The sequence below is a fragment of the Peromyscus californicus genome, unplaced genomic scaffold, assembly GCF_007827085.1.
Source record: "Peromyscus californicus insignis strain IS unplaced genomic scaffold, ASM782708v3 Scaffold_5__1_contigs__length_169319896, whole genome shotgun sequence".
In the NCBI taxonomy this organism is placed as follows: domain Eukaryota; kingdom Metazoa; phylum Chordata; class Mammalia; order Rodentia; family Cricetidae; genus Peromyscus; species Peromyscus californicus.
Window position 1 is genome coordinate 102,108,992 of NW_026294573.1, and position 25,933 is coordinate 102,134,924.

Here is a 25,933-nt window from a genome sequence, read left to right on the forward strand (position 1 = left end):
TTCTATAATACCGCACGCGCGCACGCACACACACAGGCACACACGTCTTTTTTCTCTTTAAAGAGCTTGGGTTCCTCTCTAGCCTTGGTACGTGGTCTGCATGGGGGACCTGCCTTTCCATGCAGTATTCTCCTTGCTGGGCCTTCCTTCCTTTTTGTCTGTCCATGCACAGTATCGAAATGAAGAGGAATACACTCAGGAAGCAGTGCGACCCCACATGGAGCTCCATAGGGTTTGCCAAAGAAGAAGGGGTCAGATGTGACCAGAGTGGTCCTGGGTAGGAGGGGAGGAGTCACCTGAAGGCAGAGTTTGCCCCCTATGAGGAGCTTTGCCCACCTCTGCCCCAACCACTTAGAGGACAGAAGCCCTGTAGGAGTGCTGTGAACCTTGCTAAAAAAATTCAGGGAGACACACCAGCCCCTGAAATACGTAGCCCGACTTTCGGCTTCTATATGTCCTGTCTTGGGAAACTGTCTTACCCCGTGTTATGCTGTAACTGAATGCTTGAGTCTAGGTAATTTATAAAGAAAAGTAGGCTATTTGAGATTAGGTTCTGGGTGTTGGCAACTCCAGGACCTGCTGCAGGAAGAGGAAGGGTGACTGGCGGTTGTGGAAGGAAAAACAGGGTGTTCTGGGGCATTCCTCTTGCTCGTGGTAGCTGATCCAGTTTAAGAACTCAGCATTTGGGGTTGGGGATTTAGCTCAGTGGTAGAGTGCTTGCCTAGCAAGCTCAGGGCCCTGGGTTCGATCCTCAGCTCCAAAAAATAAAAAAAGAAATCAGCATTCATTCCTGAGGTGCCCACAATTCAAATAGTTCCCTTAAGGTCCTGCTATCCAACATTGATTCACCCAGCATAGGAGCTAGTGGGGATACATTTAAGCAAAGCAAAACCCAGCAGTTTTGAGCCTTTCTTGCTCTTGGAAAGTGTCAAGTGCCAAGCAGACTATCGCCCCACTGTGTGCTGCCTGGGCCCCAGGTGACGGTACTTCCATCTCTCCTCTCCATTCTCACAGCCCAGTTCAACGGCAGTGAGAAGCGGCAGTCTTCCCCGTCACCTTCTCGGGACCGACGGCGCCAGCTCCGTGCTCCTGGAGGAGGTTTCAAGCCCATCAAACACGGGAGCCCCGAGTTCTGTGGGATCCTGGGAGAGAGAGTGGATCCCACTATCCCACTGGAGAAACAAATGTAAGTTCACTGATGCTTCCTCTAGATGCTGTGCCCTCCTCCACGTCTTTGTTGTAAGAACACAGTTGATCACTGGCCCTTGTGACAGAGGCTCTGGAGAGGTCAGAGCTGACTCCTGGCCAGGCCTGGTCTCGTCACACTGTGTTGCCACCCTGACGCTCAGTGGCTGGCAGGAGGGATTGCAAAATCTTGAGCTCTCTCTTTCCTTCATTTTTCATCCTAGTTGCTAAGTGTGAACTAAACCCACCCCTCAGTGTAAACTAGATTTCTTCTTTAGCTGTTAGGTCGCTTTTCTGCTACATCTGCTCACTGTTCATCAGCTCGGGCCTTTGCACTCCTGCTTTGGTTCCCCAATCCCTTTCTCCAGAGATTTCTCGCTTCTTGTTCCAGTTTGAGGTCCACCCATGCTGTCCTGCTCCTCTTCCGAGCACCGTGCCAGAACTGGCCCTTTCACTGACCTTCCTCTTGACCTTGATGACACCTTCCTGCTCTGCCAGGTCCATTCATGCCAAAGAAAGCTACCTCCCACCACAGCAGTCACACCTCTTCACGGCCCTTGCATTCCTGTGGAACACTTGGGCTGTGCAGACTGACTTCTGTATGCCTTCGTTACCCTCCCTCTCCAAGTCAGCTCCGTGAGATCCAGGGTATAGTGAGGAAATACTGAAGAAACCAGTTGCTACTGGATGGGATGAATGGCAGTGGTTGAGTCTCCCTGACCCCTTGAGTCTGACCTGGCTGGCCATCTCCACAGGCTCCAGAGTGTTCCCATGTGATCTCTTGCTCAGGCCCAACAACAGTAGGCCGGACCGCCCAAGACAGCCTGTGGTCTACAGCCTCCTCCTGGCAGGCTGCCTGCTGGCCTCTGGCTACTGGTCCAGTGCCCTTTGCCCCTCTTTTTGATCCTCTACTCCTGGCCCCTCCTGTCTTTCAACATAAAGTAGCCGGGACAGGACCTGACAGCTTATCCTCTTTGCCACCAGGGACTACCCTTAACGAGGCCCCTGGGAGGCCCTTCTGTCTTTCTTCCAGTCCCTGTGCTCAGGGAGGGCAGACAGCGGGCAGCAATCCCCTCGGGATCCTTTCCTGCCTTCCCTGAGGACCGCTCAGTTTCAACTGGCTGGAAATTGTGGTTCTGATAAAAGGCCTTTGTCAGCTTGCTGGAGGTGTGTCACTCAGGCCACCTCTCCTGAGCCTGGTCTCTCCAGGTCTGTGCCTGCTTATTTGTGAAGCCAACTTTGTTTTTGTTTGCCTGTTTCTCCTCATGACTGCCTTGGGCCCTGGCATCCCTGGAAACTTTCTCATTATGGCAGCCTAAACATCCCCAATCTGTGGCTCTGTGTTCTGTCTCTGTCTGTCTGTCTGTCTGTCTGTCTGTCTCCCCCACCCCCTGGCATCCTGCTACATAGTCATCTCTCTGCTGCCGCAGTGTTCCTTTCATGGACCCAGCATAGACACAGAGGAGTTTGGGGAGTCCCTCCTCCCTGTCAGTGAAGGCCTTTGCTGTCCCATTGAGATTTTGTCTCCAGCCCTCCCAGTCACAGAAACATGGTTTTCATCTCATCCTGTGGCCATGTGGGTCCATACGCCCCCTGCACCACATGTACCCCTCCTTCTCTGGCTCACGTAGGATTCTCATTGGCCCAGCTAGTGCCAGAACCATTCTGCAGGATCCAGCCAGTCTCTTTGGGGTTAGTGAGCTGCCCTCTACTTTGCCCACATAAGGCTTCCTGTCGACATGTTCTAGGAGTGTTTCATTGAAAGAAATGCCCTGGCTCACCTCAGGACCCCCTGGACCACACTGCCTGCTCCTGTTCTCATCACTCCTACCCTGTTCTCTCTCTCTGGCGGCTCCAGTCGATGGCTCTTTCCACCCCCCTTTCCAGACTAGTCTTGTGCCCTCACTAGACTGCCATAGCAGGCTCTTTCTAGCAGCCGTCCTTCCTGGCATCCTTTCTCACCTCCTGAGGTCTGCACTGATCCGTCCCTCTCGCCACCCTGGTCACCCTGCCTAAAATAGCCCAGTCATGTGACCCAGCCTCACTTTCAATCTCCTCAGCACCTGTCACCACAGGAAAACTTGCCGACCACAGAGTATCTGGCGTTGGACTGCCTGTGTGGAATGTGAGCCCTCCATGGGAAGGGACCCAGGGCTTTGTTCACTCTTCTCCTCAGAATCTGACATGTGGCAGACACTGGCAGAGCAGCTGTTGAACTTCCTCACGGGAGGCTGGAGCCAGCAGCTGCCCTCTGAGGGCACTGAGCCTCCTGGGAGGTCACTCTGGGGACCCCGTCCCCACCCAGTTCTGACTCCCCTCTCGTCCTCTCCCCAGATGGTATCATGGAGCCATCAGCAGAAGTGATGCCGAGAACCTGCTGCGACTCTGTAAGGAGTGTAGCTACCTTGTCCGCAACAGCCAGACCAGCAAGCACGACTACTCCCTCTCCCTGAAGTGAGTACTGTGCACCCTCCGCCTGCCCCGGCACCGAGGAGTGGGCCTGCATGGGTCTAGTAAAGAAAGGGTACACTCAGTTTCCCCGAGACACTTGTCCACACATCTATTCCAGCCTTGGGTTGAATTTAGTTCCATTCTGGGGACCCAGAGAAGCTGTGATGGATGCCGCTGCTGCTTCCCAGGGAGGAGAGGCTTCTCCTCGGAAGGACGGCCACTAACTAGGAATGGCTCCCGTGTGCGGTGAGCTCAGACCTGTACTCGCCTATCTTTATCTCCATACTAGTTCTTTGATGAGACATATGTTGCCTCTCTGCAGACTGAGAAACTGAGGCTCCCAGAGAGCAGGTGACTGATGAGCATCTCTCAGACCCTCCATGGTGCTGGACAGCTGCTGTGAGAACCCTTTCCGGTTGTCCAGGTTGTCTTCTGGGCAGATCTGCTTTTCATATGCTGCACAAATGGGAGGGAATGCTGTGAGCCAGGCGAACCCCACTGGGGTTATCGCCTGTGGCTGCTTTGCAGATGGCCAGGTCTTTCTGACCCATGAGCTCTAGAAATGAACAGGGTTAGAAAAGAGGTTATTGAATTTTCTTTTGCTTCCAAATGAATGTTCCATTGTTCAATGATACTGCCAGGCAGGACCCAAGAGAAGATCTTAAATCCATTTTATAGATAGGAAAATTGAGGCTCAGAGGAAGAGAAATTCTCTAAGGGCTCAGAATTGGTGACAAAATGGGGTGTGAACCAGGTCCTGCGTCCAGACATACTGGGTACCTTGTCTCCTCTGCCCTAGGTCATGGCCAGAGGCTCACGATAGAGAGTGGACTTGGTGGCACTTCTCTCAGGAAAGCTTGTGCCCATGCTGGCAGGGTGGACCCATGCTGGCAGGGTGGACCCATGCCTGTCATGTGGCCGGCCTTCTCCCCAGAGTCCCAGACAGCCTGCTGCTATCAAGGGCACTGGGGCTGCTGACCTGTTGCTCCTTTTTATCTCCATTGTCTGGGCACTATGGAGAGGCCTCTGCAAAAGACCTGCTTGGGTGCTCCAGAGGAGGAACAAAAGCCCTGTGTGCCAGGGCCAGGGCAGACAAAGTATCAGCCTTCACATTTGGTGCATGGAGATATGCCTACCCCTAAACCAAACAGTGTAGTTGAGTGCTATGACCCTGTGGGATTCAGTATAGCTCTGCCTATGGAAAACAGTCTACTGAGAACTTGTGACGGTTTTAAGTGTTTAAGGAGTCTGCAGGCAGTTGCTAAAGAAGTTACCCAGTGAATCTAGCATCATCCATGTTTCCACCCCCTTGAACAATGTCTCCCTGTCACCCGATATGCATAGAAACCAAGTCACAGTTGGTTCTAGAGGCCAAAGGCTTGGCTCCTTTATCCTTACCCTGTGTTATTTTTTGGATTGGGGCCCACTCGGGGTTATGGAGTTGTACCTTGGTTCTGCTTTTATGGTGTTAGGCTTGTCATTCAGGCGGTCTGGGTGCTGTGGGAGCCAGTGGGAGCCCACCTCCCTCCTTGAATGCGGCCATCACGATTCTGAGCCTCCCAGTCCTCATCTGTGCACTGGGATGATGACCTGTTCCTAAGCAACAAGCATCTAGTCCAATCAGCATCACCCATGTGACCTAGAGCAGTTCCCAGCCTGTCCCTGCTTCCTGCCTTAAAGATGGCTTGTAGTCCAGTTAAGAAACCTGTGGTTGGACTGTGGTGACACACACCTGTAATCCTAGCACATGTGACGCAGAAGCAGGTGGATCTCTGTGAGTTCGAGGCCAGCCTGGTCTAGCAGGTTGTAGGCCAGCTGGGATTACGTCATGAGACTTTGTGGTCCAAGATTGTAGAAGGTGTCCTGTCCTGCCTCTCGCTGCTTGACAAGTCCCTTCCCTTCCATGTCACATCATCAGCATGTGACCAGCAGAAGTCAGACTTTGACAGTCACTGTAGACACCACTGGGTCTGGCTCCCCGTGTGTCCTTGTCTGGATTCAGCCCTACTTTTTGCTTGATGTGCATTCTCTGGCTAAATCAGCTGCACTTCCCCAGCCTGAGGTCTCTTTTGTTGGACCTGTCCTGTCTGGTCTAACCACCAGGACTGCTGTGGATCGACTACTCTTCTAGCACAAGGAGCTGGAGCTGGAGGGTTGGCTCTGTCTAGATCCGGTAGAATACCACGCTGAGGGTCAGAGGGCTGTGCCCAGCTAGGCAGTCTTTCCTTGAGGAAAGGCGAACTGGGGAGAGGTGCTTCCAGAACAGCTGTGTTCTGGGACCCTTGTCCACGGGCAGAACAGCCCTGGTGCTGTGGGTACCGGCTGCTTTGGAAAAGCACCACCTCTGCCAGCCTGTGTGCAGTATATGGTTTCTCACATCCTTGGGCCTGCTGCTCCAGCCAGGTGCAGAGTGGCAGCCCCACACCACAGACACGGGCTGCAAGCTGACATTGGAATTCCAGCTATGCGTCTTCTCAGCCTCTGGCCATTTTCATGTGGGTCTTGGGTCTTTCTGTGAGAAAGGTCTGTGGAGAAGAAGGTACTTGGGAGAGCCTAGTCCCCTAGAACAGGGCCCTCTACCTGTTCAGTCCTTCCCTTGAAAGAGTTGTTGGAACCCTCTGAACCTGGCACTGGGGTCTGGAGAGAGAGAGCCAAGGCAGACAGCCAGGCCCAGCTGCAAACTCACAACCCTGCTCACTCTGACTGCCTTGCTGCATGTGGGCAGCACAAAGGGCTTTGGGTGCCCAGAGGTGGCCTGTGGGGAGTGGTCACCACCACCAAGGGCCAGGAGCTGCAGGGCAAAAGCTGCATATGACCCTTAAGAGATGGAGTGTTCCTCAGGCAACAAGGGCATCAGAAGAGAGAGAAGGTAAAGGTGTGTGGTGTTGAGGAGCCTCCTAGAGGAGTTTGTCAGATTCTCAGTGACGGGGCCACTGGCCAGCAGGTCCTGCCCAGAGTTCTGTCCCCTCATCCATCAGCAGATAGATGTCTGTGGCCTGCATATTGTGCTAGGATGACCTCATGCAGGGGCTAGGGCAGATCTTTGTCTGAGGTCAGAGGTCTGAATGATCTGCTAAGGTCTCTAGCAAGGCTGAGGTTGGAGCTGTGGCATGCACACACACACACACACACACACACACACACACACACACACACACACCCCTTTCTGTTTGATCAGAAGGCCTTAGGGTGTCAGCTGTGGAAGTGACTTGAGGGTTTATCTAAGGGAGGAAACAGCCCCAGTAGGGTCACAGTGGACTGCCCTTGGGCGTGTATTTGACTACTCCGACAGTGAAGACAATGACTTGCTTCTGTGGAGCCCAGTGACACCCCTGGATCTGATGACACTGCCCCTCTCCAGCTCCCTGTGCCTGTGGTCAATGTCTATACCCCGTCCTCCATCACATCTCAGATGTGTCTGTCACTCCCCCTACCATGGTCAACACCCATCTTTGAAGCTAGTTCAGAGATCTCCAGATGGCTTTTATCACTCTCCAGTCTCCCGCTGCAGATGTCTCTGTGGCCACTTCAGCGTGACAGCGTGTATTAGCCAGCCTCGTGCCTACCGCTGGTCCTGGGTGTGCTGGGTACGGTCTCTCCAGCCAGGCAAGCAAAGGGCTGGACCTTCAGCAGTTGGTAAGAAACTGTCAAAAGCTGATGCCCTCTGCTCTCCCTGGAAAGGCACTGAGCCTGGGGAGAGTGAGGAGCAGTCTCGTTAACAGGGTTCTGCAGGCACTTTGAACTGTGAAGCTCCTTGACTTCTAGTTTTGCGAGATTTTGTAAAAGAATCTGGACAAGATAGGGGAAACAGGACTTCAAAGACAGCAAAGTTTTAGTCTAGGGACATTGTGAGTCTTGCTTTGGGGGCGGGGCTTTAGGGCCTATTCTTGTGGGCCTGGGATGGGTACCCAAAATCACTTCTGAAGCCCCAGCTCTTTCCCACTGCATTGGGGCAAGAGGCCCCCTTAGGGCCCTCACAAAAGAGACTGTTGGCTTTCAAGTCCCCAGAGATCAATTGCCAGCTTACAGGGACTGACCTGTTTCTGTCACATCTCCTACTCCAGCCTGAGCATCCGATGCATTCCTCACCCTGCGTGCTTGGTCCCATTCGGCACCATTACTTCCTGGTCCAGCCCCGTAGGGCTTCACAGCCTGGCAAGGAAGAGAACACACCTAGGAAATACACTAAGAATGTTGGGAGCTGACAGGTCAAAAAGTGCCCTGGGCCACACATGAGGAAGGGGCCAGAGAGAGATTTGAAGGACAAGAGATCTTAAGTGGTGGGCAGTAGAGACAGAACAGGCACAGAGCGCTCTCAGAACAACAGATCCCACGTTGATCTATGCCCAGGAGTGGTACAGCCTGCCACCTGGGTAAAGGATGGGGCTTTATCTCACGGAGTCAAGGTGTCCCTGCAGGGTGTATCCAGGGAACAGTGATGCTCTAGAGCCTTGTTCTAGGATCATCAGTAAACTAGAGATATGAATGTTACCAAAGAGAAAGGCCACAGCTTTGGCCCCCCTGTGTTCCCTGTGCCACACCTATGTGACCTGAGTCTGCAGTCAGGGCACTGGCGGGACCTACTGTGAAAGGGTTGGAAGGAGGCAGGTTGAGAGCATCCTAGGGTAGAAGCCCAGGTGGAGAGGGGAAACCCTGGCTGCTCAGTCAGAGGCACTTTGGGTGGAGTTCTGGTTCAGTCTTTCCCCAGCCATCTGATGCTAGGCAGGTGGATGCCCCCAGCCCTGTAGCAGACCTGAGGGTCTGGGTTCAGTCCCCACACTGCTAGCAAATGGTGATAAGATGAGGGCCTGAGGTTCCGTCAGAACACTTGATTCCAGCTTTGTGGCTCTGCAGTGAGTCCCCAGAGACTTTCCTTGAGTCTGAGGACAGAGGAGGGACCACCTCCACCCTGTGGTGTGGGGTGGGCAGTTTATGAAGAAAGATCTCCGTTTGCTTAGGGACATCCCTTTGCATCTGCCTGGGGCAGCAGGCCGTGTCGGCTGCTGGACACCCAGTATCAAGCAGCAAATGCCCCCTGGTTTGTAGGGGAGGGTCAGTAGGTGTCATGGGTCTGGAAGAGCTTAGGGGAGGCATTTCAGGTAGGGGTGTTCTTCTTTCCTCTCTCCCTTCATTGATTGGTATGGTGAAGGAGAGTTTTCAAACAGTAGGCAGGTCCGGGTCCAGCCAGGCAGGCGAGTGATTAATCTTCGTTTGTTGCTGCTGACAGCCAGGAGCAAGAAATAATAAATGTTCGCAGGGAGGGAGGGATGAGGAGAGGCTGAGCCCTGCATCCAACGGAGGGGAGCGTAGACTTCACTACCTTCTGTGGAGTCAGCATCAAAGTCCAGGGCTAGGGCTCCCATGCTGTAGAGTGTGCCTAGTGTGGTCAATCCCCAAGGCCCTAAAACATAACCAAAAAAAAGAACCATTCGAGGCTCCAAAAGCCCCACTGCTCTGAAGAGGAGCCGTGCTTGGCCAGCCCTCCAGGGTTCCTCGTCAGCTGTTTGAACTCCCTTCAGCTGAGTGACTTCAGTCCAGCCAGCCATCTCCCTGATCCCCAGCAGGTCTCATGAGAACATGGTGAGCCCCTGTAAGGGCAAACCTTCAAAGACAGTGAGATGTAGGCAGTGTCCAGCTTAAGCACAGTTACTACTTGTCTGGGGACCCCACATTACCCAGCTCTGGCCACAGGGCCTTGGGCTTGTCTGTGTGTCCTGTGGTCTTCTGAGCTGCTAAGTTGTATGTAAACTGGAGGAGAGGGATGCAGGAGGTAGTGGTGATGGCCCCGCCTAGGGAGGGAGAGGAGCTCTGTCCTTGGTGAATGCAGAGGGTCGAAAGGGGTTACAGCAGGCAGGAGCCTGGGGGGGAGGAAGTTGCGCCCTCCCCAGCATAGAGGTGGCCCTCCCCTGTGCCCCCTGTGCAGGACAGATGCTCCAGCTCTGGATCAGCCTGGCTCAGGGCTCTTGACCAGCTCCCCAAGTCCCTGCATCGCAGAATGTCTGAGCCTCAGTGTTCTCTCATCTGGGCATTTGAATGAAGAGACCGTGAGGAGGCATGGCTCACACAATATCCCCTGAGCAGGAGCCCTGTTTTTGCTTGTTCGGCTGTCTTGTAAACTCGGGAGAGCCACAGGTTGTAAGGCCAGGGACTCTGCCTCTAGCCGCCACACTCCTTTACAGTGGCGACAGACTGTGTTGGGGCTGGAGAGGGGGCTGAGAGTCCAGTGCCCATGTGGCAGCTGACAGTCCTCTGTAACCCCAGTTCCAGCGGATCTGATGCCCTCTTCTGACCTCTGTGGGACCAGACACGCACATGGTGCTCGGGTGGACATGCAGGCAGAGCACCCATACGCATAAAAATAGATCGGTCTCTAAAAGAGAGAGTTTGTGTGGCTGCAGCTGGAGCAAACCCTCCATTCCCATGACAGGACGGGTCTCAGAACAAGGGACAGCTCGGGCTGCCCTCCTCTGGAGGGTGACAACTTGGAGACACTACTTGACTGACCTGTATTCCTTGGTGGCTGTAGGCGATGGCTGTCTCAGGAGGTTGCCTTTCCTTTTCCTGCCCTCCAGCTCTCCCTCCATGTCCTGACACTTAGTGAATGACAGGTTTCTCCTCACCAGAGTCCCATCTGGCTCCCCTGTCCCATGCAGCACCTCAGGGCAGGGGTCCTGAAGATGGCATCGCAGAAATCTTGTGGTCTAGGGACAAATGAAACCACGGCTCCGAGACAGGAAGCCGTTCCCCACCCCCACCCTGAACCTCAGTCAGCATTTGAGACAGGTGGGCTTGGGCTGGGGTTGAGAATGGGGCTCTCAATCCGAGACGGATCCCTTTGCTTTCAGGGCTGCTGGAGGAAAAGACGAATGTTCTGCTCAATTAGTGTGCTTTGTGTTTTCTCCTCCTGGAAGGTTAAAGGAAGTGCGATAATTAAGAACTGCAGCTTTAGGGAAAGGGGCCCTCCGCACTCTTTGGCAGGGGTTGGGAGAATGGTGAGTTTGAAGTGTGCAGATGGCCGACAGAATAAAAGGATGCTTGGGCAGTTGTGGCTCAGAAGGAATGAGATGTGCCTGCCAGCCAGCAGACACTTGCCAGGACCTAGAGCCTGTGTGTCAGCAGTCTGGGGGTAGTGAGGTAGCCAGTATAGAAAAGTCCAGGCAAGTTCAAAACACATGAGTTCAAATCCTGCATTACCCCAGGTATATGGGCATCCCGTAGCAGTCCTGGCTCTTCCTTTGGGAAAGGATTCAGGCGGAGCCCAGTTTGAGTGCCCCGGCATAGCAGGTAAGACATGTCCAGCCGTGAACAGCTTTGGATTACTAAAATACCACTGTGAGGTGGGACAGTGGGGACACCCAGCAGGGGGGGGGCACTTAAGTGTAGCTCTCCCTCTGTGACAGCGGCGAGAAGGGCCGGAACTGTGCTTTTGTTATTGCAGATAGCAGTCATGGGATGCCACAGCTGTGAGTGAAACTCAGATTTTAGTACAGCTGACATTCTTTCTGCCTTGCGGGGTCCCTTTGAGCAGAAAGTACCCCTTCCTTACCACCAGGACTGTACCAGATGTTCCTAGCAGGACCCATGTCACGGACCCTCTAGTCAGTCGTGATGTGTCAAAGCCTGCAGACATAAAGGCCCTGGGATGTAAGCCCCTGAAAATGGGGCTCCTCTGTCTGCTTCTTACCCCACGGAGTTTCTGCTTTCTTCTCTGAGTCCAGTCTTCAAGCCACCAGTGGGAAAGTTCACCCCACGTTCCGGAGGAGGAAACCTAGGTTCAGAGAAGCTAGGAACCTGCTACAGGCCGTGGAGCTGGGGAAGGCAAGGCAGAGTCTCCTGACCCCAGGCTCCTTTCCTTCCGGACCCCCTGTAGCTATTTGCTCCGACTAGATGTGGAGGCGCTGCATGGAGACTTGGGGATCTAGTAGCAGGCAGAAGCTGATGCCCGCTCATGGGCTGGGGTACCTCCATAGGTTTTTTCAGAAGCCCTTCTGCCCATGCTAGGTTGGGAGTGAAGAGCTGGCCACTTGGGAGGCAGCTGCACCAGCTCCGTGAAGGACAGGGACAGTTGGTGGGTGGCGACAGAGCAGGAAGGGAGAGGAGTAGCACAGTTGAGGACTGTGTCCAGTTTCTGAGCAGCTAGGGGATCAGAACAATTGGCTTTGAAAAGAGCCGGGAACTGTCCCCCCAGACTCGGCTCCCTGTTTCCCTCCAGGTGTGCAGACCTGGAGGTAGTGTGTGCGATGCTGATGGCTGCCTCCCGCTGCCAGTCCATGCCCTTTGTGCCGGGAGGTTGTCCTCCCCTCCACCAGACACACAGTGCTGTCCTTTGTTCCTCCCAGGTCTCTGCAGCGTGTGAACCATCCCGATTACATTTCCAGCAGGTTTTTAATTATCTCCTATCAGCCTACCTCCATCTGCTTGTGTAAGTCAGCCACCAGGGGAGGCATTCCAACTGCCCATCCGTCACCAGGAAGCCTCCGTGGCCTGGACACTTCCCTTTGGAGGTGCTGGCTGATCTCTGCAAACCAGAACATTTCTTTCCAATCACCCTTACACCAGCTTGTTAATATAATGTATTTAATAAATTTTTTGCCAGAGCCATCCAGGAAATGTTTGCTTGGGGCCTACAGGGAGATCCCATGGGATGCTGTAGGAAGAGAGGCCGTGAGGGCAGCTGCAGAGCATGGATGTATGAGAAAGAAGTGCCTTGGAGCCAGAAGATCAGGTGTCCCCTACAAGTGGCTTCCCACCTTTGTGCCTCTGAGGCCTTGCATAAGGACATGGGACTTGATGGCGTTGTACTCACCTATGACCTTTGAGAGGCCGCACAGGTGCAGTGGGTTACTGCAGTCTTGGTGCTGACCTCAGAGAGGGGTGTGTGGTGGAGGGCTTTGTTTTTCTTAGAGCTTGGTAAACAATTCAAAGCTTCCATCGCAAACCCCATCAACCTCAGCTAAGCATTTGGTGGATCTCAAAGCCACCGTTCCATTCGGTAAAATCGCAGATCATATACAGGATTTAACTGTTCCCTAGATCACCTGGTAGTTAGAGCCAAAGGGGCTTTGTTTTACCTGGGTCAGGACTATGACAAGGTGCTGGCTGAATCTCCATGTCCCATCTCTGACTCTGCAAGGTTATGACCCTGCCGAGCCTGTGAGCATTGTCTTTCCTCCTCCCCATTTCCTCATAGACGGTCTTGGTATTTGAGGCAGATTTATAAGATCAGACGTCGGGTTTTACGGCCTTCATCTTGGCTCCCACAGCTCAAATGCTAAAGCTGTAAAAGCACCGTTTGGCTTTGTGGAGGGGTGTGGTATGAGTGAGGACCCCCTCCCCCATGCATGCACATCCTGGCACCTGCTCGTGTCCAGACAGGTCCCCCAGTCAGCAGTCCTCGTCCCCCAAAAGAGCATTTGCCACTTTTAATCATGCATGTGCTTTTTTCCTTTGTTTCTTTCTTTTTAAGATTATTACTTCACCCAAGAGGAATAGCAGGGACGGCTGGCTTTGGCAAGGCCGGCTTATTAGAAGTGCTTTCAATAGAATATCTTCTTCCCACCCCTCCTGAAAGTTTTCCTTTTGAAAATCCCCATGTGGCTGATGGCCTCCGGTGTGGGGTTCACCCTGCCACTCAGGTGCACACACAGTAGAAGAGGTGTGGTGGGGCGTTAGGAGGCTTCTTGGAGGTGGTGACGTTTGGACCGGGCCTTAGAGTATATATAAAGCTTGCATCAGCCGTCCTGTTGCTGTGACCACAGTGTCTGAAAGGACACTGCAGACAGGGACGGCTTATTTTGCATCGGCTTCAGCCCATGACGGCAGGGATGGCTGAGTGGTTCACTGTGTGCTGGGAGAGTGTGGTGGAGGCTGCTCACATCATTATAGGTTAGGAAACAGAGCCAGGTAGACAGACCAAGGCAGGTGTAAGCTTCAAGGTTCACTGCCAGTGACCTCCCTCCCCAGCTCAGGCCCACCCCCTAAGAACAGCACCCCAGCTAGGGAGCAAGTGTTCACCGCATGAGCCCGTGGGGGACCTCAGTCCAGACTCGAACCATAACATTTGAAAGGCGGACCCTGGGGACGCTGTCTCTTGTAGAAGCATGACAAAGATGCTTAAATTGGGGATGGGAGAGGGCCCCAGCCGTGTCTCCTGACCCATCGTGGATGGACTGGCTCTTGTAAAATGTCACCCAAATTTCGTTTCCAGATTTAATCTGGGCTGTGTCAACTCGGGGACCCTGTTTTCTAAGGTGCCTTCTTATAGTGGAGGCTGCTGACACCTAAGTCATGTACTAAGATGACCCTGTGTCTATCTGGGTATCTCTGTGGCTAGAGGCTCTGATCGTCTTCCCCAGGGTGACCATGAAGCCACCAGAGAGATCGTGATCAGGAATGTATCTTGTAAGTTTAGACCACTGGGCAGTCCTGCCCAGTGGTGGCCACTCCCCAAAAGCGTCCCACTTTGCATCTCAAGATGAGTGTCTTGGGGAAGTCAGGGGTTACTCACCTAGCTATGCTAGCCACCGGTAATCATAGTCCTGCATCCTTTACACAATTCTCCACCACATCTTGCCTTGCCACAGAGCAAGCAATGTGCTAGACACAGCCTTCCGTGAAGTGAAGTGTGAGGCATCTGCCCTGCACCCCGAAGCCTCGTAGGGTACCTGGTCACTGGTGTTAGGAACCGACTTAAACGGGCTGTGAACAGTGTCCTCTGAGGCAGATGGAATGGTGCCAGGGACAATGACAAGCTTGGGACAGTGCATGAGTTCTGACAGAGACTTGGACACCTGGACCATGAGACCTGAGCACCTAGACTGCGTGTTACACCTCCGCAGAGCAGCATACCCCTTCTGAGTCCTAGTATTCAGGCTGTGGAGGTAATCATTTCTGTCCAGAATGGTTCCAAATCCAAAACACCATCCAGGGTTGACACTGTGGGGTTCACACTTTAACAGTCAGTTCTGATGGTGAGCAACTGTAACTAATTACTTGCAGCCATGCTGGGAAAAAAAAAACATAATTAATGTGGCCAAACCCTGGCCAAATAATAAAATGGAGGCTTTGTTGTGTATCAAGGCAGAAATCAATTTCATTAGGGAGCAAAGAGCCAGAGATTTAATTTTGAGAAAATTCTCTACTGTGTGGAAAGAGGATGTCGGTAAGCTGCCAGAATGAACATCCAGCATGAGTGAGTTTGCCCTCCAAAAGCCCAGACAACTGAGAAGTGATTGTGACCTTTTGGAATTGTTTGTCAATCTTCTGAGTGTGGCCTGAGCTGTGGCTTTTGCTTGTTAGCTGTCTTGAACATGTGTCCTTTGGTTTGGAAGAGAGGAGAGAACTTTCTGTACCTAATGGCCATGGGGAGTCAGTAGAGTCCTGTTCTTTCAGACTGAGAGGAGAGAGGTGCCCTCAGGAGGTCAGCAGACATCCCCCATTAATGATAATATCCTCTGGGGACCCCTGAGGATAGAAGGATTTGTTCTTTGTCTAAATAGCCTTTTCTCAGCATGTGTTTAATCGGACATTGGCCTTCAGGGTTTGAGTGTTTGGGACCTCCATGGTCATCTAGTCCCCTGTCTTCATTGTATATAAATGGGGAAACTGAGGCCTCGGAGGAGGAAGCAAGTCAGCACCCTGAACTCTGAACCCTGAGCTCAGAGAGACTACTGCCTGGTTTCCTGAAGACAGCTGGGATTTTTCCCACTGGGAATCACTGTTATGTGTCTGGGCAGTTGGCAGTCCACCATGCGCCTTTGAACTTGCAGAGAGGAGAAAACCAGCCTGAGGTTAGAGGGCTGTTGAGCCCAGCCTAACCTCAGAGGCCACAGACCGTGTAGGAAGGTGGCTGCTTCCTCTCCCGCCCTCCTGTTCCTCACTTGACCTCATAGGGCTCTGTGGCTTGGACAGATCACAGAAGGAGTAGAGGGATTCAGTCCTGCCCCTTGCTGGGCCTCTCAGTGATGTCTTCTTTCGGAGAAGCTCTGAATATAGTGGGTTCCAGCTCCCACCTTTTGGAGGGTTTTTAGGAGGAAGAGAGAGGGATGATGAAATATCAGATAGAAAGAGAGACCTAGCCAACAAGAAGAAAGACAGAAACCCAGGATAGCTTAGGAAAGGCCTGGATCAATACCCAATAGCCTCGTCCTTTATTGAAAAGGGCTTTTTATAATATGCCAAGAGAAGAGGGAAAAGAATTCCCCCCTTGCAAGATTAAAGCACACCATACAGCCAAGTGTAGACCCTTCCGAACACCTGGTAAACACGCCCATGGCCAGATCATCTTGTTACACAGTCCTGTTGGGTAAAGCAAGCCCAGACCCTGAGAAAGTTCTCACTAGAAAGCCTCTGTGGGCTCTCACACTAGAGGTCATGTTTACTGATAGACTGTGTTCATTAATAGACTTATCCTCTTTGGCTTTTTGAAACAGGATTTCAGGTCACCTGGGTTGGCCTTAAACTTACTGGCTAGCCCAGGCTAGCCTCAAACTCCAGATCCTCCTGCCTCTGCTCCCCAAATGTTGGGGTTCTAGGAGTATCCACCACACCCTGCTTTTCTCCTCCTCCTGTCCTCATGGGGGGACCCCTCACATAGCAATGTGGGTTCGGTTGTTTTTGCAGTATGGGAGGCTGAACCTCAGGCCTCATGCATGCGAGGCAGGTGCTCTACAACTGAACTACACCTTCCTGTTTATATTTTCACACAGGCTCTTGAAGGTATCTAGGGTGACCTTAAACTCACTCTTTAACCCAGGCTGTCCTTGAACTTGCAGGTCTCCTGTCTAGGCCTACCAGACAGTGGGGTTACAGGCCTGAGCTACCAGCTGGGTGGAAACGGTGTGCTTTAGAGTGCCATGAAATATCGCTGGATGTGGGGAAGTGAATCTCAGGCCAGTGTCACCTGCTCTGCCCACTGATACTCAGTGACAAAGCTGGGTCCATTACCCAGGCCCCCCTACTAAGTAGGGGCCTGCAGCCAGAGGGCAGCTTGGCCATCGTGAGTTTGAGGTTGCCAGTTTGGCCATGAACAGCAGACCAGACAGGCTTGGAGGGGACATGCTGGTTCTGGGCCCAGATAGACGAGCCAGCAGACAGACCAGATGGGTGGCAGTTGTGTGGTAGTTTCTGCCCAGCAGGGGAAGTGAGGCCCATATTGGGGGCCCGGCCTTGGGCCCTGCATTTGCACCAGAAGAGACCCTGCCTGCTCTTCATCTGCCAGCTCAAACCTCAAAACCTCAGGACAGCCCTTAAACAGGTAGTGAGAACCCTTTTGCTCAGATCAAAGAGTGATCATAAAGGGGCGTGGCTCAGGGGGGTAGCATGAGCCTCAGACCCAGGGCGGTCTGGCCTAGGGCCCTGGGTTGTATCCATCCTTCTCTCCCAAGTGTAGTAGCTCTCAAGCCCAGGAGTGTCCTCCCTCCTGTGAGATACGGTCTCTGAATTTGGTTACGGGAATAGGAGGGATAGGTGCCAGGCTCAGTCTTGGAAGTAGTCTAGAAGCCCTGGGAACCGAGCCGTTTGGCAGGTCCTGTGTTATGTCTTGAGCCTTTACCAAGGAGCCAGATGGCCTTGCCTTAGCCAAGCGGTCACATTTGTTTATCCTGAAAGTGTCTGGGAGGACAGCGAGGTGTGATTCCTGTACTGGTGACTAAGGAGGAGTGTGGCTTTGCACTTGACACTATTGACATTCTAGGCTGGGTTCTGTTTTGTGTGTTACTGTCCACTTAGAATCATCCTTGGCTCCCTACTAGACGCTAAGCCCTGGACTGCCCAGACATTGCCAAATCCCTCTCAGGGCAGCTGGGGTGATGGGCCCAGTTGAGAGCCTCCATCTCCTAAGGAGAATGTGGTCTGAGAGAGACCTGTCCATTTGTCTTCACGTTCATGACTCCTGCTTTAGGCTGGGTCTGTCTCCAAGGCCAGAGGGTCCCCATTCCTCCCTACCCCGCCGGGCAGCGCGTCTCTCACTGGCTTGAGAACATGAGTGGAAGGATGTCCTCCACCTCTTGCAGAGGGTCCCTGAAGCCCAGAGGTGGGGCTGTCCTATGGCATCAGTGGGATCAGAGACTGAACCAAGATCTGTGACTTCAGTTGGTGCTTGGACTGGTGCTGGCTGCCACTGCCAGCCCTCCTGCAGGTTTTGTGTGTTCACACATGAATCAGGACGGATGGGAACACTGACCCAGGAGGGACACCTGCCAAACCTACCGCGCTGTTTGCATAGCTCAGCACACGCGAGGCTCACTCCTGCCCAAGTCCTGTCGTTCACAGCTGCTAGCCTGACACTTCGTGTGGATTTTTCCCTAAGAAAATTGTCCTTAATGATCTCGTCTTGCTCTGCCTCCTCTCTGTGTCTGAGAGAAGCCTTCACCTCTCTCTGCATTGATGCATCATGATTTACAGAAGGCTTGTACTCTGGGCTCTGGCTGAGAGCTTGAGGAAGGCTGGGTGCTTCAGGAAGGCTGGTCCCTGCTAGTGCCTTTACTGAAAGTGTAATTATTTGGCTATAAATCACATTGTTTGGCTCAGCAGGGATTACATGTAGACATTATTCACCGCTTGTCACTGTGAAGGCTCTTTGGAGGTGGTGGGCTGCAGGTGTCACCCTATAGTCCTGTCAGCCTATTCTGTCCCGCCAGCTCTTGGGACTCCTAGGACCTCTCTGTTGGAAGGGTCTTGGGGCCCTAACTTGTGTATTTGGACAGCACAGTCCATAGCAAAGGACACCTGTTCTGCTCACACAGCCTGGGGAGCTCCAGGGTCCGTGCCCTGTGACCTAGAAGATTGCTTCTCTCTCACGTTGGCATTTGTTTTTCTTTTCTTTTTTTTTTTAATAGTTCAAATTTTTCTTTTCTTTTTTAAAATTTATTTATTTATTTTTCTATTATCAGCTTGATACAGTATGTATTCTTATCTTACTAGTGAAATGTTTCATTGAGGCTTGTTCAGTAATTGAGTAAAACCAAAACTTATTATACCACAGTCGTCCTAGGGTCCCCCATGATATATATATATATATAGCCTCCATGGTTCTGTGGGTTGCAGTCTGATTGTTCTTTGCTTTATATCTAGTATCCACTTATGAGTGAGTTCATACCATGTTTGTCCTTCTGGGTTTGGGTTACCTCACTCAGGATGATTTTTTCTAGTTCCATCCATTTGCCTGCAAATTTCATGCTTTGTTTTTCTCTGCTGAGTGGTACTCCATTGTGTATATGTACCACATTTTCTTAATCCATTCTTCAGTTGACGGGCATCTAGGTTGTTTCCAGGTTCTGGCTATTACAAATAGTGCTGCTATGAACATAGTTGAGCATGTATCTTTGTGGTATGATTGAGCATTCCTTGGGTATATGCCCAAGAGTGGTATGGCTGGGTCTTGAGGTAGTTCGATTCCTAATTTTCTGAGAAACCGCCATACTGATTTCCACAGTGGTTATACAAGTTTGCATTCCCACCAACAGTGGAAGAGTGTTCCCTTTGCTCCACATCCTCTCCAATATTGACTGTCATTAGTGTTTTTGATCATAGCCATTCTGACAGGTGTAAGGTGGTATCTCAGAGTCATTTTGATTTGCGTTTCTCTGATGACTAAGGATGTTGAGCATTTCTTTAAATGTGATTCTTGTTTTGTGAATTCTCTGTTTAGCTCTTTAGCCTATTTTTTAATTGGATTGTTTAGTATTTTGATGTCTAGTTTCTTGAGTTCTTTATATACTGTGGAGATCAATCTTCTGTCAGATGTGGGGTTGGTGAAGATCTTTTCCCATTCTGTAGGCTGTCTTTTTGTTTTATTGACCGTGTCTTTTGCCCTCAGTTTCAAGAGGTCCCATTTATTAATTGTTGTGTTCAGGGTCTACAGAAAGCACTAGAAGGAAAAATCCAACCCAAAGAAGCTAAACACACCCATGAAAACTCAGGCAATAGACAATCCCACACCAACAAACACCAAAGAAGGACAACACAACACAACCACAAAAAATAACAGGAATTAACAATCACTGGTCATTAATATCCGTCAATATCAATGGTCTCAACTCACCTATAAAAAGACACAAACTAACAGAATGGATAAGGAAACAGGATCCATCATCTGCTGCATACAAGGCATTTGTTTTTCACATGCAGCGAGCATCTATAGTTAGTGCCAGTCCACCTGCCTACCTTTGTCAGGAATCAAGAGAACAGTCAAGATTTCCTTGGGCATCTCAGGTGATCAGGCCCCGGACAGCACCGCCTGCTATGGTGACCACACCTCTAATTCCCAGCACTGCTCAAATTTGAGGCTAGCCTAGGCTACATAACAAGACCCTGTCTTGGGGGTGCAGGTTCTAAACAGAGTTTCTCTGGGTACCTTGGCTGTTTTGGCACTCGCTCTGTAGATCCAGCTGGCCTTGAACTCAGAGATCTGCCTTCCTCTGCCTCCCAAGTGCTGGCATTAAACCTGTGCATCACCACCAGCCAGCTGTTCAGCTGTTTTTTAATTTTTATGTGCATTGGTGTTTTGCCTACCTGTGTGTCTGTGTGAGGGTGTCAGATTCCCTGGAACTGGAGTTACAGACAGTTGTGAGCTGCCATGTGGGTTCTGGGAATTGAACCTGGGTCCTCTGAAAGAGTAGCCAGTTCTCATAACCACTGAGCCATCTCTCCAGCCCCATGACCCTGTTTCCCACCTAACCCCCCCACCCCCAACAGGGTTTCTCTGTGTAACAGCTCTGGCTGCCCTGGATCTCACTTTGTAGCCCAGGCTGGCCTCAAACGCACAGAGATCCGCCTGTCTCTACCTCCCAAGTGCTGGGATTAAAAGTGTGAGTCACCACCGCCTAGCAAAGACCCTGTCTTTTTAAAAAGGTTGCCAAGAAGTTTTGGAAGGTGTCCATAGAGAAATCACCTAGTGATCACCCTGGCTCCCCATGGAGTAGAACTCTTCCTCCTCCCAAAACCTGAGGCCGTATCTCCTGAATGCTATCTGATTATCTTGTCACAAGGGCCAGTCTAAAGTGTCACCAGGAGAAATAAAAGGCCTACTCCTTCTTAGGCAGTTCCCGTCAACTGACTTTCTCCACCCAGAAGTTAAGGCTCGGGAGGCCTGTCTTTTGGTTGCTATGAGGGTGTCTAAACCCCCACAGAACAGCCATACAGTGGATGATGGTGACTGTACTCTCGGGTCACCTGGCGGAACATGTGCCCTGCTGGAACACCTGCTTCCCAGGTGGGAGGAGAGGTTCCCTAGGGATGCATTCTCAGCACCATGCCCCTCACGGCCCAAGTAGGTAGGGATATCTGGATTTACCTTCATAAAATCCAGGCACTTTGGGAGGCAGGAAGATCCTGAGTTCAAAGGCAGCCTGGGCTCCATAGCAAAACCTTGTTTGGAAGGGTGAAAGGGGAGTAGAGGTCTGAGTTGTAAAGCCAGCTGAAAGGTAGGGGTTATGCCAGAGACTGCCTGCTCTGCAGCAGCTCTGCGGCTGTAGAGGGACTTGGCAATGGTTACCTTCCAAGCCAGTCTTGTCTCCCAGCGTCACAGAGGCTTGTATTTAGAGCAGGACCTTGCTCCCTATCAACTTAGCACAACTGGCCGGGCGGTGGTGGCGCACGCCTTTAATCCCAGCACTTGGGAGGCAGAGCCAGGCGGATCTCTGTGAGTTCGAGGCCAGCCTGGGCTACCAAGTGAGTTCCAGGAAAGGCACAGGCTACACAGAGAAACCCTGTCTCAAAAAAAAAAAAAAAAAAAAAATTAGCACAACTGTCCTTGTCCATTGTGGGCAGATGGTCTGTCCTCTCAGGCCTCGAAGCATAGCCCTTCCTCTGTTGTGAAGGACAGGCTAGGCACCCTCCACTTCCCTCAGTTGCTGAGTGTATTTCAAATGCATGGCTACACCCTCAGGAAGACAGAATTTAGGGACGAAACCGGTCTTAGATTTGTGGTTCGTGCATATGCATGTAACCCATGAAAAGGGCAGTGGCCAGCTCAGGGATCCCAGGTGTGAGTTCTGAATGCCAAGGAAGGAGTCTGACCTACTGTAGAAAATGTCATGCTTTGAAAGGCATGATCTTTGTACCCACCTTACAGGATTGTTCCTCTGAGAGCACCCTCCACCCCTGCCCCAGCCTTTCTGGGCTCACTCTCCAACCTGCCCTCTAGAGTTTACAGCTGGCAAGGAGTCAGGGCCTCGGTTCCTTGCTCTAGGCAGACCCTGACTAGGAGCCAGTGGAGAAAGGATGGCATGCCTGGAATGCCTTGACTGCAGGCTGGGCGGGTGCTAGGAGCCCAGAGCAGGGAGTCAGTTCAGCTGGGAAGCGTCACAGTCAGCAGACAGGCTTGCCAACTGGGTTCCACAAAGCTTAGGGCAAACACCCACCTGGGCCCATCCGATTGGGTGACTGGTCAGAGATGATGAGGTCACAGTAGTAGCTGCAGGTCCTGGGTGCCAGGCTGAGAAGGGCACGCAGGCTGCTGAATCCAAGAGACATAGGTGTGAGGTCGCATGGTTGGAGACATCTAATTAGCAGTTGAGAGTTGGGATCAGGAGCCCAAGGCCATCTTTGACTACATAGCAAGCTTGAGGCCAGCCTGGGGTATGTCCCTGGAGGAAGAGAGAAAGGAAGGATTCAGATCTAAATCCTGGCCCCATCTTTTCTGAGCCTCGGTTTCCCCATCTACGAGTGATGCTAGATGTGTAAGCTTAGCTCTATGTCTGGTGGTGTTTAAGGGCTACTATCCTGAGTCTGAATTGCCAGTAGGAGCTGTGGATGGGCCACAGCTGAAGGACAGTGTGAAGCGCTTGGCCCAGGGAAGCAGCCTTCAGGGCAGGGTGGAGCAGAAACCCCTTCTGTGCGGATTCCTGCGGCCCATCTTGTGGTGCTAGTCCCGTGGGGCTATTTCCTCCTTCCTCCCACATAAATATTATATGCAAGTGTTTTTAAGTCATTTCATCATGAAAAGAAACGATTTAACATAACTATTACCCAGGATTCTTCATGAAATATGCATCAAGCAATTAGGTCTAAAAGCGAGAGGTGAGGCCTCGCACCCTGGCTCAGCGGCGGGCAGCTGTGGGCTGAGTGATGTTTTATTAAAGCTCATGATTAGGAGGCGAGGTGGGGCCTGTTATTAGGCCAGCACACATCAGGCATGCTTGCTAATCCTGGGGACAGTGACAAGGAGGTGCTTTTTGTGATGGTAATGAGCGATCTAAGTGCCCTGACAGCCCCAGCACCCCACCACCCTGGGCCTTACAAGACTCATTAGACAGGTCACCCACCAGAAACACCCCTAATTGTGACTTCGCTCTCACAAGATGTCCTATCAAAGGAGACAGAGCCAACAAAGAAACAGTTGGCAGGAGCCTGTCAGAGCTCCCTGGGAAAGGTGCCACCCCAGAACAACCATGCCTTAAAGAGGAGGGTAGGAGTAGGCTTTGCCTAGAGCCCACTCACCTGGCCCTGAACGTAGTAAGCACAGAGCTCTGGTGGCCTCTGAAGCCCCTTGCCGGGTGCCTCTCTGGCCTGTTTGCTCCAGGGTGTCACAGGGTGAGTGTACAGTGGCTACAGGCTATTTCTCACTAAACCATCTCGTTATGAGCAGCCACAGCCTCCCTGTGCATACCCTTGATCTGATGCACCCTCTGGTCCCCACAGAGGTTTGAATGGTTGCCCTTCCATTACAGTTTGATTTCTGTTGCTGTGATAATACCCTGCCCAGGCCGGGTTTGTTGGTACACACCTTTGATCCCACCACTAGGAAAACAAAGACGGGCAGAACTCTGTGAGTTCGAGGCCATCCTTACCTTCATAGCAAGCTCAAAGCCAGCCAGGGCTACACAGTAAGAACCTGCTGCAGAAGAGAAGAAAAGAAACCCAGACAAAAGACAATTCTGGGTTCCAGTTCATCATTGAGGGAATCTCCAGGCAGGAACTGGAGACAGCTGATCATACCACATCCACAGTCAAGAGCAGAGAACCAATAAACAATCCAGACGCACGCACACGCGCACACCTGACTTGCCTACAGGCTAACTGATCCAGACAATTCTTCCAATGAAATGCCCCTGGTGATTCCAGGTTATGTCAAGGAGACAGTAAAAACAAACCAGAACACCTGCTGCCTGTTTGTGTCATGTTACAAGTGGTAAAACCACCCCTAGTTGGTACCCTTAAGTCTCTTAGGACCAGCCAGGCTATGATACCACCCTGTACTTTGTGTGTATGCGTGTGTGTGTGCACGCACGCACATACACGGTGTCACAAGACCTTGAAGTGACTGAAGAGCCAAGAACTATAGCAGGAATCTTAGAGGGTCTTATTAGTAAAAACAAACCTGAGGCCAGTTATTGGGGTGAATGCTGGAAGGTCAGAGAAGCAGAACAAGCCACAGCCACCTCACCTCGCCAGTTCCTCAGCTGATCCTGTTTCCTCAGATTGGAGGCCTCTGAGTCCTCATCCAGAATGAATCTCAGCTGAACTGCTTCTCAAAACCTAAAAGCTTAACCAGCCAAATGCTGCTAGTTTCTGGTCCTCACGCCTTATATACCTTTCTGCTTTCTACCATCACTCCCTGGGATTAAAGGTGTGAGTCACCATGCTTGGCTGTATCCTTGAACAGATGGATTTCTGCCTCTGGAATGCTAGGATTAAAGGCTTGTGCTACCACTGCCTATCCTAAGTATCTAGTGGCTTTTCTGTTCTCTGACCCCAGATAAGTTTATTAGTGTACATAATATTTTGGGGAACACAATACCACCATAAAGAACCTCTTGGGGTCGGGTCACCATCCTGTCCCATGGCCAGGAGCTTCACTGGTTGGGACAGGCCGTTCCCAGTTCCTGGGACAGTTTTTTTTATGTGTGGTCTTTCACCCCGCCCCTCTGACCTCTGACCTGCCATTGCCTTGACGCTCTGTATGGAGAGGGCATCACTTAGGCCCTCCTGACGCTCCTGCTACCATGTCTTGCTTCATGTGGAGTACTAAAGGTCTGGAGAGGATTCCGGGAGAGGCCCCCCAGAGAGAAGTGGGCCTTGCTACTGATTGCTGTGGTGACTTCAAGTCCCCTGTGTGCACAGGAAGTGCAGGGGGCAGTTCCCGTGTCCACTGCCTGGGAATGGAGGCGTGCCTTCCTCCACTTGTAACTGTTAAAGCCGTTACTACCCTGGCTGCCTGCTGGACGGCACAAGAATCCAGTGTGGAAATCTCATGTTGACCCCAACCTTAGGAGCTCCTTGCCCTGTTCTGACCCCTGGAAGAGCTACTGCTACCCTCCGTCTTACAGGTCCTTTGCCCTGCTCCCTTGGGTGTGAGTATGGAAGTTCACAGAACTAGGTTGCTTGGTGCACTCGGCACCCCCCACCCAGCACCCCCAGAGGAGAGTGATGACTCATCATCACACATCCTTGCATACCAGCCAGGCTGAGCAGGCTTCTTGGACCTCTGGGTGTCACTGCAGCTCCGGGTCCTTTCCAGGCTGGCTGGTATTTGCGGGCTCTACGTCATGCTGGGGCACAAGCCCTTGGCCACAGTGGGCTTTGTTTTCTGTGTGACATCTGGCTTTTCCAGGTGTCTGAGCCAGCGCTCCCCACAGCACCTCCTCTAGCACGGAGATGATTCTCGGGTGTGGTGACCCTTCGCTTCGGAGCAGAGCTTGCCACAGGCTCTGTAATTAGAACATCACAGCCTTAAAACTCTTGATTTAAATTTCAGTTCTTCACCAGAATTAGTCTCTCTCGAAATGTAATTGCTCTCTGAACGATTTCCTTTAAGCCCAGGGTGACATCTCTAAATACATTATTATGCACAGATGTATCGCTTGGTGCCTGCACGTCATTAAGTATCTCTTCTCCCCATTTGGAGAAAATAGCAGGTTTTGGGGGGCCCATTCTACCCAGAGGACAGATCGGGTTTAAGGCCCCCATTGGAATACAGAAACCAGAAAGGGAACTGGGGCTCAGGAAGGCCACAGCCCCCAGAGTCCACATGGGGCTCTTGGCTTCCCTAGGTGGCCCTGGCTGCTGGGTCCCCAGGGCTGTTCACAAGTTGCCAGGCCCTGAGATAGTGGCACACTCCCAATCAGAAACCTTAGGTTTCTAACACATGACAGACACTGGGTGTAAATTGCACAGTGCCACAGGAATGGGCACCGGTCAGGTTTAGGTGAATGAACAGGAAGTGGCAGCCTGCACACAGGGTGATGGAGGCCTGTGTGAGCCAGAGTGTGACTGGAGCCTGGGACCTCTAATGGGAGAGGTCTTCTGGGACACAATATGCCAACCGTTGAGACAGTGGCCTTCATCCTCCATGGGC

At 52.0% G+C, this 25,933-nt stretch overlaps 1 protein-coding gene across 1 annotated transcript in view; it reads left to right on the top strand.

The window, feature by feature from the left end:
- The window catches only part of Shb (SH2 domain containing adaptor protein B), a 118,545-nt gene that overhangs the window by 91,049 nt on the left and 1,563 nt on the right, over nt 1–25,933 (top strand). The window contains exons 4-5 of the mRNA XM_052718766.1: nt 1,015–1,186; nt 3,520–3,639. Of these exons, the coding sequence (XP_052574726.1) occupies nt 1,015–1,186; nt 3,520–3,639 (292 nt within the window). The remainder of the gene's footprint in view (nt 1–1,014; nt 1,187–3,519; nt 3,640–25,933) is intronic.